Source organism: Pelophylax lessonae (genome assembly GCF_965119305.1).
Source record: "Pelophylax lessonae genome assembly, chromosome: 5".
NCBI lineage: Eukaryota > Metazoa > Chordata > Amphibia > Anura > Ranidae > Pelophylax > Pelophylax lessonae.
In genome coordinates this window covers 446399874-446414143 of record NC_138772.1, presented here as the reverse complement: position 1 = coordinate 446414143, position 14270 = coordinate 446399874, and the positions used below count along the sequence as shown (strand labels likewise).

The window sequence follows — 14270 nt, the reverse complement described above, 5'->3', positions numbered from 1 at the left end:
CCTTGGCACCCCAGATGTTTTGGAACTACATTTCCCATGATGCTCATGTAGTCTGCAGTGAAGTTGAAAATCATGAGAAATGTAGTTCAATAACATCTGGGGTGCCAAGGTTCGCCATCACTGCTCTAGACAATCTAGAGTATACTCTATACCAGGCATGTCCAACCTGCGGCCCGGGGGCCGCATGCGGCCCAGTACCGCAGGCAATGCGGCCCACTGCCCCCTGACAATTTATTTTTAATTTTTTGCTGGGGAGGAAGGAAGTCTGGTCGGGGGCACGGCCACAGCGGCTTCCAACTAACTGTAGGCAGAGGATGCCTCGGAAGGGATCGTCCTCTAGTTGTGTTAAATTAGTACTGGGGGGGGGGGGGGGTGTCAGCACGGCAAAAGCACGGCGGTGTTTTATTACTTATATACCTTAACTATAGTATATATTTTATATGTGGCCCGAGAAAATTTCTCTACACTCAATGTGGCCCAGAGAAGCCAAAAGGTTGGACACCCATGCTCTATACTCTCTATACAATTTGGTAGCCAGCACCACTAGTGTCAGGCACGAGGCTGGATCGAGTTTGGTGGAGGGGGAGCTGGAGAGGAGCTGCAACTAAATAGTTTTTACCTTAATGTAGAGAATGCATTACGGTTGAAAACCTTTAGCCTTTACAGCCACTGTATCTCTGGTGATCTGCAAATCCCAGATTTTGGCCCTATTCACACCTAAGCGTTTTATAGTTCAAAGTTTCAAAACGTCCTAGATCCCATGGTTTTCAGTTGTACCTGTTCACAACTGAGCATAGTGTTGCTTGAAGCTCGTACCTCCAAAAGTACATGAGCTGCTTCTGAGCTACAAGCTTCAAGCATTTTTGTTCCCAAAAGACTTCATTGAGAATGTCCAGGAAATGAATGTATTGGGTGCCTTTCTTTATTTGATTTTTTTCTCCCTAGTAATTCGTTTTCCGTTTGCTAAAACTAATTAAAAGAAAACTTTAAAGCAAAAACGCTCACACGAAAAAAAAAAAAAAAAAATCCTGTAAAAATGACCAGAGACGGTTAGCTCAAGGATAAATACAGCCTTCTTGCCACTTGATAACGCCTACTCGCTGTAATGTATCTATGGAGAAGCAGCATTGTCACTCTAGAAGAACTGTGCTAAGATTACAGAATAACTCCCTTTCCTCAAAGAGGAACTTTTAGGCCAAAATTAAAAATGAAATAAATATATTTAATATAAAGACAGATTGCTAGCATTTTAATTTTTAAAAATGCAGCTTTAGGTAAATGTTTAGCTCTCACGATTTAGTACATTTTCCTAGTGATCTCAGCATTTTTCTTGTAGTCAGTCATCACGACCTAGAGAGGGGGTGGGTACAGACACATTGTAAGAGATTATATATATATATATATATATATATATATATATATATACTGTATATGTGTGTGTGTATATATATATATATATATATATATATATATATATATATATATATATTATATTGTGTATGTATATAATTTTTTTTTATATTGTGCACTTTTAACATAATCCAGTTCTCTTATATACGTGTGTGTATATATACATGTATAGTTTTGTTTTTTCATTATTATGCACTTTTAACCTATACCAGTTCTTTTTCTTTCTAGATTACAGCAAAAGTGGCAGTTATGTTTGTCACATTACAGTATAATGTCACCATTCCAGTAGAAGGTAAGTTCTCTCAAACATATTTGCTAAATATAAATGAATTAATGAATGAATCTATAAATAGATCATATGAACATAACAAATAGCTTTTCTCAGCTGTTGAATGCTGACAAGCTGTGGTTGTATTGTGGAGATTGTTTTGTTATGTTGTTTTTTTTTTTTTTTTTTTGGGTCTGGCTCTTTGTAACATTGTGGACTTTGTTTTCCTGTTGGCAATATGTTTCTAAACCCTTGTAGGTTCATATCATTGTATAATGCCAGCCAAAATTTTGTAGTTTAGAGCCTCTGTCAGGATTTTGTTGCGGTTTGTGTCCTTGTTGGTAGGATCTAACGATTTCCCCAGGGGACCATTGTGGATGGGGCGAGGGGCTGCCTGTTCTGTTGACACCTATTAGACGTGGAATTTCTCCTCACTTTGGGGTGGAGCTGCACTGCACGCTTGATCATTAAAAAATCACGATCTCGATTCACCCCCTCCTCATGATATTAAAACCGCATGTCCTCGATTTCTTACATAGTTGTTCTCTGGTCACTCTCAGCTGTCAAGAAAAAAAAAAAGGGGGGGGGGGTTCCTCTGGCAAATGTTTATCAGCATTGAGGCTCCTTTCACACAGAGAGTCCTTTCAGATCTGCCTGTCAGTTTTTTTGGCGGATCTGAAGGGACGCCCCATGCATCTCTATCGGGCATCGGATGTCAGCGGAGACATGTCCGCTGACATCCGATCAGATCCGTCAAAACCGGACAGAGGGAAACCCTATTTTCCATCCGTCTTGTGGATCGGATCGGATGAGAATGGACAGACGGTCCGTTCCCATCCGATTCCCTCATGGAGATGCATGGGGACCTGACAGCTGTGTCTCCGCACACAGCGCGGAGACACAGCTGTCATCTGCCTGCTCAGCGGGGGAACGGCGGACTCCGTTTGTGAAAGGGGCCTAAGGCTGCTAGATAACTATATGTATTGTATATTGTATAATTTTGTTCTTTTAGATCAAACTTCTGTCTGTAAGTGAGGGCAATTTAACCTTTTAAAGACTAAGCCTTTTTCTGACACTTGTTGCTTACAAGTTAAAATCAGTATTTTTTGCTAGAAAATTACTTGGAACCCCCAAACATTAGATATATTTTTTTTAGCAGAGACCGTAGAGAATAAAATGGCGATCATTGCAATCTTTTATGTCACACTGTAAGGCCTTGTTCACACCTGAGCGTTTTACAAGCTGAAGTCTCAAATTGCCCAACAAGCAAAATCCCATTCATTTCAATGGCCCCTGTTCACATATGAGCGTTTTGACGCCTGAAGAAAAACGCCTGAAGCTCAGAAAAGTACAAGAGCTTCTTTTTTGGCATATTACAAGCGTTTTTGTTAGATGTCAATGCCTGCCTCCAAACACCTGCAAAAAACGCCTGAAAACGATACGCTCAGGTGTGAATGGAGCCTAAAACACTAAACAGTAAAGTTAGCCCAAGTTTTTTGTATAATGATAAAGATGTTACACCGAAAATCGTAAACAAATCGTGATCTTTATTCTAAGCAACGAAAATCGTGATTCTCATTTTATCCAGAATCGTGCAGCTCTAATGCTCCCTAATGACCAGCTTTTTAAAGGGCTTTTACGAAATCCGTTGCAAGCAGTAAATAAATCCATGTTATCTTGTTATCCAAAAGAAAAGTTCGAGAATAGAAACTAGATGCTATCTGTGTGCTGTGTTCTATTTAAAGAGACAGCTTGTGTTTATCCTAGCGTGATCTACCAGGACTGACACTTTCCACTATTGCTTTAAATAGAACTTTATATAATAACTAAGCCAAATAAATGAATAAAGGCCTGCCTAATTATGATAGCTAGATATTTCCTTCCTCTGCTGTCTAGTCACAGCTCTTTGCATCAACCTGACCATTAATGGTCAGGACCAATGTAAGAGTATCAGACAGCAAAGGAGAGCACAAGCTTCCAAGACAGTGAGGGCTAAGCTAAGTATATCACCTTTTTTTAATTCCCCACCCAAAGCATCCCCTACTCAACGTCATTAAATGTATATTCATCCCTGCCGTTTAGAAAACTTTCCAATATCAAAAATGAGAATGCTTGAGTCCCTCCAGCTATTGATAAACTTTCAGGCTTAGGACAGTACTCTCCCCCATGGGATTGCTGGATGATCATAGCTCTCCCAGCACTGCTTGAGTCTGCAAACTCCTGTGTGTCTTCTACTTTTGCATGTCTCGGAGTTATATTTTACCTATGCTTGCTGTATTAATAAATGCACTCTACCTAATCCTTCTTACATTAAATATATTTCTAACGTCCTTGGCTTTTGGCAGCACTTCAGATGATGTTAAATAGCAGATGTTACATGTGTCAAGTGGTAATTTTTTTTTTTACAGGTAAATAGCAGTACTTATGATAGATTGATAAAAAGTTCCCAGTCTTTGATTGCCTTTAACTGAGAGCATATCACAAACATCTATCTGCTTTCTTATATTGAGAAGAATTTTACATAGATCTGTTTTGCTTCTAACTTCCTGACATAGTAAAATAATCTTACTGCATTTTCAGAAAAATGACTGCTCTGAAATAAAAATATGTATGTGATCTTCCTGAACATGTTAACAAAATGCAAAGAAAACTTGAGTTGTCCACTCCGTCTCCTTTTCAGCTGGTCTTAGCTGTACAGATGTGAGCCTGGAAAAAAGAAAAAAACTACTCCATGACACAATAGGGTTTCCGGGTTCTGCTATCTGTAGTCTGCCCTGTCAATCAGCATGATGTATTTGGACAAAGTTGGACACAGGCATAATATTAGGTAGGACACAGGCCCATAATATTCGGTTAGGCTGAATGTTAAAGCGTCCTTGGCATTTTAATGGCCACAAAGCGCTCTGAAAAGGAGAGCAAATATTCCTCCCCTTTGACTGCTCCACCAGATTCAAAGAAGTCTTCCTCTGAAGTCTGCTAAGAAACCAGCATTTCCCGGGACTGCCGATCTCCTGTGTCCTCCACAGGAGTGGTCAGTGGCTCCAACCTCCACATCAGTACTGTGTCCTATAATGATGTGAAAATCAAAGGGTATCCATCACTTCCTAGCCATGTAGATGTTTCTGGTTTTTAATTTTAGGACATTGATTTGGTTTTTGTTTCTTTGTTTTTAAGGTGTTCTAGGTGAACCAGTTTCATTTTATCACTACGGTATCAAAGACGTGGCAACGGTTTTCTTTTATATGCTTGTGGCAATAATATTACATGCTGTCATACAAGAATATGTCCTAGATGTAAGTACAGATTTTGTTTATTGCTTTCAAATAACTACCTTAATCATTGATAACTTGACACTCCTGAACAATGACATTATCGCTTGTAAAAATAACTTCCCCTTTACTTGGCAAAATCGCTCAATCACCTACCTTGGAATACTATTACCAAAGTGTCTTCATGACTTTTACACACTAAATTATCTACCTATCTTGAGGGACATTCAAGCCGACCTACAGAAATGGCACAAAGGGCTATTTTCTTGGTTTGGGAGGGCCGCTAAAAATGAACATACTTCTCTGCCTCCTGTATTCCCTACAGACTATACCTATTCAACTACCTAAAGCCTTATTCGCATCATTTCGCAATATATTTACTCACTTAATTTGGGGACACAAACGCCCCAGATTCAGTCATACCTTGCTTACCCAACCCAAACTTAATGGTGGCATAGGATTACCTGATATTCACAAATCTCACATAGAATCACACCTTGCTAGGACAGTAGGTTGGCATTCTAATCAGGAAAACAAGGCTTGGGTCCAGCTGGAGCAAGCACACACAGAGATCCCAATGTACCAGATTCCTTGGCTCCACCCACAACACACTCCTAAAGAACTCAACGATCATCCCACGGCAGGACCTACCTTAAAATGCTTTCAATTGGCTTGTATTTCACATGACCTCTTCTCTTACCCATGACCACTTACCCCTTTAAGACAACACCCAGATTTCTCCCCTGGCTCATTCAACAATTTTTTATTAGACTTATGGCCTCATGAGCAGGTACTGGCTAAACACTTCTTTCATAACGGCTCCTTCCTATCCTATGAGACTCTACAAGGTATGTCCAAAGACTCCACTTTTTTTTCATTCTGGACCTATGTCCAGCTTAGACATTTCTTTCAAGCACCCGAACCCTCCACCTGGATGGAGACATCCACTTAAACCTTTTGAAACCATTTGTTTCAGAACTACCCCATAAAGACACATAATATCCCGACTACGCCCTACTATTCACCAGAAACAATCCAACAGTGTATAAAATCCGTCAAACCTGGGGAAAACAGCTGAACATTAATTTTTCAGGCGAGGAATGGGACAGTATCCTTGCCCACACACATAACAGTTCAGTAAACGTAACACAAGAAGCAAATTACAAATTGCTTTCAGGTTGGTATAGGACTCTCACGCTCATCCACAAATTCTCTCCCTTGAACTCTCCCTTATGCGGGAGATGTAACACTTAACCAGGAACAATACTACATATTTGGTGGTCATGCTCCAAACTCCAGGATTACTGCACCAGGGTACACAAAGAAATAGCCAAAATAACCACATACACACTAGATTTTACTCCAGAGCAATACTGGCTACACCATACTTCTCTACCATGGAATACATACTACAAGTCACTGGCCTGTCATCTAGTCAATGCCGCCAGGCAATGCATCCCAGCTAAGTGGAGATCCACCAACCCCTCCTTTATTAGGGGACTGGTATCAAAGGGTCAGACAAACAGCACAAATGGAAGAAATGATCAGTATAGTGATTGACAATCTCCCCAAATTCTTCCAGGTTTGGGGGTGCTGGATACACTACCAGGACTCGCTTCTAAACAATTTACCCAGTCCAATTACCCCAAAACAGGACACGACTGACCTACCCACTTGAAGGCTACCAAAACACGAGGATGGATAGGATAACCCTTTCAGAACTACCTGTTTTCTTTCTCCTATTTCAACATATGCATACAAAAACATATTCACACACGCCCTCACCCTAAATACCGCAAACTCTCACCTCACTCCTCTTGCTACACCCTCACCCTCCCTCCGCCCTTATCAACGATACAATAAAATAGAAAAGTGCTACTAACTTCGACTTATTTTCAATTGCTTAAACTAAACCTTACTCCAGAACCTGACCCTACCCACACGTCCCTATACCCTGTCAAGAGTGAATGCAAACACCTGACAGAAAATCACACAAACTAGCACTTACTTTATACTACCCAGTCGTCTCACAACAATGAATAATGCAAGAACCAAAACTTCTTCAGCCTCTGTTATTTCTCCATGTGATGTCATATTGAAATGTCATCCAACTTGATACTATCAGTAACATAGATTTAAACCATTGTGATCTCTCCTATTTTCTATTGTTTGGCAGTTGTTCCACATTTGCTTACATACTCCAATATTGTACCGCCTATTTTTTTTCTCTGTAAACGCTAATAAAATGCTTTGAAAGAAAAAAAAAAAAAAAAAAAAATTATTTCCCAATTCTGAGTGTACTTCTGTTTTATTAAAAAAAAAAAAAAAAACAGAAGTACACTCAGAATTGGGAAATAATTTTTTTTTTTTTTTTTTAATAAAAATAATAAACATGTTTTACTTAACTCCTCCTCTGTGCAGTTGGTTTTGCACAGAGTGGCCCAGATCCTCCTTTTCTCGGGTCCCTCTTCTACTCTGGCCCCTCCCTACTAGAGAGTCCTATTTAGACATGGAGCTGCAGCCCAGCCCCACCCTCTTTCTCTCCTCATTGGCTGACTGACTTTGACAGCAGAGGGAGCCAATGGTGCCTCTGCTGTGTCTCAGCAAATCAGGAGGGAGGGTCCCGGGAATGCCAAGGCATTCGTGGACATCGCTGGATAGAGATGGGCTCAGGTAAGGATTCGGGGGGGCTGAGGTGGGGGGCTGCTGCACACAGAAGGCTTTTTATCTTAATGCATTAAGATAAAAAAAAAAAAACTTTGGACTTTACAACCCCTTTAACAAAGACAACACAAGATCACAACAATTATCTGAACAAGATACAAAAACACAACAAAATTACCAATAACAGCCATTAGCACTAAAAACAACAAATTAAAACTACACTACAAATAAAACATCTATACAATTAAAATACAACACAGAATAAATAACACAGATGAAAATAACAGACAATGAAACTACCAAATACAAATAATACACCACTTTCTCTAACGCCACCCGAAATAATTACCAACATACTATAAAAACACAAAATCCTGATCATACACCAGATCTAAATCTTCACCTCCAGCCCTCTCAAAGAAGAATTATGTAACTTAATTGCCACAGGCAAAAACTATTTCCTGCATCGCTCTGTGGTGCATTTTGGTTGTAACAATCTGTCAGTGATGGTACTCCGCAGACTGACCAGCGTATTGGGGATTGGGTGGGAGGAGTTGTCCAAGATTGAACGTAACTTGAACAACATTCTCTTTTCCAACACTGTTGTTAACCACTTCCATACAGGGCAGTTACACCCCCCTTCCTGCCCAGACCAATTTTCAGCTTTCAGCGCTCTCACCAATTTGAATGATAATTTCTCAGTCATGCAACGCTGTACCCAATCAAATTTCTTATTTTTTTTCACACAAATAGAGCTTTCTTTTGGTAATATGTAATCATCACCGGGTTTTTATTTTTTGCGATGTAAGTGAAAAAAGAGCGAAAATCAAAAAAAAAAAGTTATTTTAGTTTCTATTCTAAAATTTTGCAAATAAGTATTTTTTCCCCCTAAATTTGGGCCAAAATTTATACTGCTATATATCTTTAGTAAAAATAACCCAAATTAGTGGATATTATTTAGTCTCTGAAAGTTATAGAGTCTACAAGCTATGGTACCAATCATTGAAAATTGATCGCATCTGATGTACCGATGACCTGTCTCATTTCTTGAAGCCCTGAAATGTCAGGACAGTAAAAATACCCCCCAAATGACCACTTTTTGGAAAGTAGACATTCCAGGGTATTTAGTAGGAGGCATGGTGAGTTTTGTGAAGTTGTAATTTTTTCCAACAATTCTTGGGAAAATGAAGAAATAATTATTTTTCTTTTTTTTTTTTTACACAAAATTGTCATAACATGTTATTTTTCACACACAGTATATGCATACTTGCAATTACACCCCAAAATACATTCTGCTACTCCTCCTGAGTATGGCAATACCACGTGTGAGACTTTTACACAGCCTGGCCACATACAGAGGCCCTACATACAAGGAGCACCGTGCGTCGGGTGTTCTACGAGCATAAATTAGACATAATTTCCTAACGACCTATCACACTTTTGAAGGTCCTGGAGCACCAGAACAATGGAATTACCCACAAAATTACCACATTTTGGGAAGCAAACACCCCAATGTATATTATATGAGGCATAAATGCGTCTTTTGAGCATGTCATTTTTTTTCCACATATTTTTGGAAAATGTGGAAAGAAAATGAAAACCTATTTTTTTTACACAAAGTTGTCAATTTATAAGATATTTCTAAAACATAGCATGCACATAGCAAAACTTGCACCTCAAAATACATTCTGCTACTCGTCCTGAGTATGGTGATACCCCATGTGTAAGACTTTTATACAGCCTGGCCACACACACAGAGGCCCAACATGCAAGGAGCACCGTCAGGTGTTTTAGGAGCATAAATTACACATCTAATGCAGATAGGTACTCTAAGGGGCTGCAGAAAGGTACTTGGGTACTCTGATGGGCTAGAGACAGGTACTCGGGTAATCTGATGGGCTGCAGATAGGTACTCGGTTACTCTGGGCTGGAGACAGGTACTCGGTTACTCTGATGGGCTGGAGACAGGTACTGGGTTACTCTGATGGGCTGGAGACAGGTACTGGGTTACTCTGATGGGCTGGAGACAGGTACTGGGTTACTCTGATGGGCTGGAGACAGGTACTTTAATGGGCTAGTGACAGGTCCTCTTTATTGGGAGGGGCAATCAGTGTGTTTTAGTGTGGCCTGTAATCGGTAACTAGCTGTTACCGCAATCTTCTCACACAGGATCGTTGTTTGAGGAGAACACAGCAACAGCTAGTTACCGTGGTTTTGTTGACATTCTGTGACTGGCTGTGATTGGACACGGTGGTAAAGAGCCAATTTCGTTGGCTCTTTACCCTGATCGGGGATGGACTGTGTCATAGTGACACTCTCCATCCCCGATCGCCCCTCTACGTGCCTTGTACAAGGACAGTGCATGTGGCCGGCTGTGATAGGACACAGCTGGTCACATGGTAAAGAGCCATTTTTAATTTGGCTCTTTACACCGATCGGGGATGGGCTGTGTCCTGAGGGACTCGCCGCATCCCAGATCGCCACGCTATGCGCCCCCGGGGAGGGAGTAAGCATCCCTGCCGACGTTGGGGAAGTGGTTAAAGAATCCAATTTCAATCTCAATCTTCAATAAATGCTGTCTGCCAATCTGGGTTCTCTTTTTTTTTTTTATTAGGGAAGGGAACATGAGGCTTAATTGGAAGTTTTAATGCAGGCAGTTCATAATACATTTATTTTTATTTTTTTACCAAAAACAAATGTATTTTCTCTTGTCCACATGTGCAATGTAATTACGAAAAAGCAGTAAGTCTTCATGTTAAAATATATTTCTCTTTTGTTCATTGAGGGACACAGCTCCAAATCTTCTGGACCTTTTGGTTTATGCTGCCCCCTACAGAAGTAGAACACTAGGCGGAAAAAAGTTTGACTACTTCTATAGGGCAATCCCAGGGGGTATACTTTCACTTTCTGCTATAGGTCTTCAGTTTTTTTTCTGCCTAGTCAGGAGTAAAGACATAGTTCCTTGCTGTGATCTCTGGTGCTAGCATTTTTTCATTTTTAAATGGAATTTTTTAGCTTCTTTTATTGTTTTCTGTTTCTGTGGGAACTACAGTCAACTGCTGGACTGGGCTATGGGCTGGATGTTCTAGATCCTTATGGTCTCCCAGTCTGGCTTGCTAGGTCGGCTGCGACATAGTCCCACTGGACGGGGGCTGGCCGGCGAGTTAACGCCTCATGAGGACATGTAGCCCTGGTCACAACCTGAGTCAACGCGTGCCTCTGGCCCGCAGCACCCCTATTCCAAGATGGAGCGGCGGTCTGCCTAGAGCGGTGCCTACCAGGTCCAAAGGTGGGATGAGTAGTGCCCCCCCCCCCTCCCTTCTGGTGGCTTTTCGAGGTGGACGTTGGCCCCTCCTCTGCCTGTTATGTTTGGGCGCGTCGAGCTTGTGTTGGGGGGCCCCCCTTGCTGTACAAATGTACCTAGGGGTCCCAGGTGCCGCTATTTTGCCATGGATGGCTGTTCTCTCTATTGGCGGCCATGTTTGTGTAGTCATTTTCTTGTAGTTTCCAAATGCTATCACACGGAGGCCATATTTTTGGAGCTTGTGGAGCGATGAATCTGCGATGGGCCTCTAGTGTCAGTTCCTGAACTTTTTTCTTTCTCTCTGAATACCACACGGCGTGTAGCCTGGCACTCAGTCTCTGTACCCGAGTAGGGCGTGGTGCATCCCTGTGGGTGCTAAAGGCTCCCTCTTTCTGCTATATCAGTAACTTGGTGCGCTGGTACTTGTGGTGCCGCTGGTGCAGCGTGGGGGGTACCCTACAGCAATTTCTACATTTTTGTTGGCGGTCCCCAGGTAAACCCATGGGGTCCCTGGGGATGGTGTCACCACCTGACCCCCTCTCAGAGGCTGCGGGGCCCTCTGGGTCCCAGTCCACTTTTGTCTGCTATGGCGGCGGTCTTGCAGTCACTAGTGTCCAAGGTAGATCTGGCCCTCCAAAATAGGACGAGCAAAAAGCATCCTCTGTCTTCATCTGCATCCTCTGTTTCTTCACATTCTAAGGTTGATTTGGCCGCTGTGGACGCGAGTTACCCTACTGGGTTTGCATCCACGTACCCGGAGTGCTCTGATAGTGAGGCTGAATCCTCTTCCACTACAGCCGCGCATGAAAAGGCGCTAGTGGATGCACTGATTGTATCGGTGCGGGAAAGTTTAAAAAAAAAAACGGAGGATACAGCTGCGTCGGCAGCGCAGCTGCACTTTGCTACCCGCAGAGCCTCAAAGGTGGCAAAGGTATTCCCCTTTCCCACCTATTTCGACAGCATTATCGTAAGTCAGTGGGGTTCCCCCCAACGTACACTGTCTGGGTACCCAAGAGTTTCGCTATAAGGTATCCTTTTGAAGAGTCCCAGTTAAAGAAACTGACAGTGCCACCTGTGGTGGAATCTCAGGTTTCCAGTTTGAATAAAGCCACCCTTCTCCCAATGGAGGACTCTCTGTCCTATAAGGACTTTTTTTGACAAGAGAGCTGAATTTCTGGTCCGATACCTTTTTTACCATGGCCGGTTCCATTTTGCAGCCAGTGTTTACCATACCCTTGGTTTTCCAGAACTTAACGGAATGGGCTAAGCTTCTGCGCCAGGATTTGGAAGGCGACAACCTCCTCCTGACCTGGCAGAAGCTGGTGGACCAGTTGGTCCAGGGGTTGCAGTATATCTGTGATGCCTCTTTGGATGCAGCCCCCTTAGCTTGCAGGGTGTTCCTGACAGCTGTGACTCTTCGCCGCATGATATGGCTGAAATACTAGTCTGTGGACCAGGCTTCCAAGAAAGTACTGACTGATCTCCCCTTTGTAGGAGACCACCTGTTCGTAGCTTCCCTGGAGGAGATCATTAAGGGTGTTACAGGAGGTAAGAGTACTCTGCTTCCATAGGCTACCAGGAGCAAAGAGGCTCTTTGCAAACGTAGCCCTTTTCGTCTCTATCCTTTTGTTCCTCAGGATCTAAGGATCGGGGATCAAAATCCTCCCTGCAGGGGGTTCCAAGAGGCCCTGGCCTGGTAAGCCGAGAGCGTGTTCCTCCGGGACCACAGTCAAGCCCACTTCTGCCTGAAGGGGCGCCCTCACCTCACCCGTATCTAGGGTGGGGGGACGTCTTCGCTTCTTTCTGGATCCGAGTTGATTCAGTTCTGTTACAAGATCAGGTTTCGGTCCTTCAGCAAGGTTCTTCCCTTCCAACTTGTACTTGTCCCCAAATCGCCTACGAGATCTTCTTGGGGAAGTACAAGATCTGCTCTCACAAGGGGACATTGTACTGGTTCCAGAATCTGAACACTTTCAGGGGTTTTATTCAAACCTATTTGTTGTTCCCAGGAAGGAAGACAAGGATCCGTCCAATTCTGGGCCTCAAGGCCTTGAACTGCTTTGTGCAAGTTCAGATATTTTGGATGGAGTCCATTCGCACAGGAGTGGCATCCCTCCATCAAGTGGATTTTCTGGCCTCTATCAACATCAAGGACGCTTACCTTCATATCCCAATCTATGTCGGGCATATCAATTTGTGGCGTTACCCTTTGGTCTCGCCTCAGCTCCTCTGGTGTTAACAAAAGTTTTGGCCCCGGTGTTAGTACTGCTACCGCAGAAGGGGATTGCGGTACTGGGGTACCTGGATGACCTCCTTCTGCTAGCAGAGTCTCTGATTGCCTTACAAGACCATGTGAAATTTTCGGTGCAAACTTTTCAAGAGTTGGGGTAGAAACTAAATTTCCAAAATATCTGCTCTGGTCTTGTCCACCAAACTTGACTACCTGGGCCTGACCCTGGACTCTGCCTCAGCCCGGGTGTTTCTTCCAGAGGAGAAACTCCAAAAGTTGCAGGATGCGATTCGGTGCCTGTTGTCCAACCGGCGGTCATCTCTCAGGACCTGCATGCAAGTGCTAGGCCTGATGGTCTCCACCTTCGCGGCAATTCTGTTTGCTCAGTTCCATACCAGATCTCTGCAAAAGGAGATTCTTGCCAAATGGAGCAAGAATCCACATGCTCTACCCAATCTTATCCTGTTTGACAGGGGAAATCCTTTCTGCCCCTGTAATGGACAGCAATCACTATGGATGGGGAAGGTGCCTTGGGTTCGGATTGTGCTCAGGGGGTTTGGACTCTGAAGGAGTCGTCTGACGATCAATATCCTGGAAATATGGGCGATCAGGCTTTGTCTGAGCCAATGGACAAATCATCTGCAGGGGTGCTCGTTATAGATTCAACTGGACAGTGCCACGGCTGTGGCATATGTCAATCATCAAGGGGGGCACCAATAGTGCCCTAGCAGCCAGGGAAGTAGCCAGCATTCTAAGGTGGGCAGAACTTTGTTCCAGCCATCTCTGCTGTGCATTTTCAAGGGGTGGGAATTTGGCAGGCAGACTACTTCAGTCGGCAGACGTTGGATCAGGGAGAATGGTCTCTCCACCCGAAGGTGTTTCATCAATTGTCTCTCTGGTGAAGGACTCCCAATGTGGACCTGTTGGCCTCTCGTCTCAACAGGAATGTGCAGAGATTCATAGGAAGGTAGCGCAGCACTAAGGTTTGTTTTATTATGGCACTCTACACTTTAGTATGAAATGGTGATCAGTGCTTGCAGCTGGCTTGATTGAAATAGTATTGATCATAATAGCTTGCAGGATTCTTTGATATTTCCTCTGGCCGACGCCACAGACACTCTGAAT

The 14270-nt window shown here is 43.0% G+C and overlaps 1 protein-coding gene across 1 annotated transcript in view; it reads left to right on the top strand.

The window, feature by feature from the left end:
- The window catches only part of TRAM1 (translocation associated membrane protein 1), a 68854-nt gene that overhangs the window by 25708 nt on the left and 28876 nt on the right, over positions 1–14270 (top strand). The window contains exons 2-3 of the mRNA XM_082259670.1: positions 1639–1702; positions 4853–4971. Of these exons, the coding sequence (XP_082115796.1) occupies positions 1639–1702; positions 4853–4971 (183 nt within the window). The remainder of the gene's footprint in view (positions 1–1638; positions 1703–4852; positions 4972–14270) is intronic.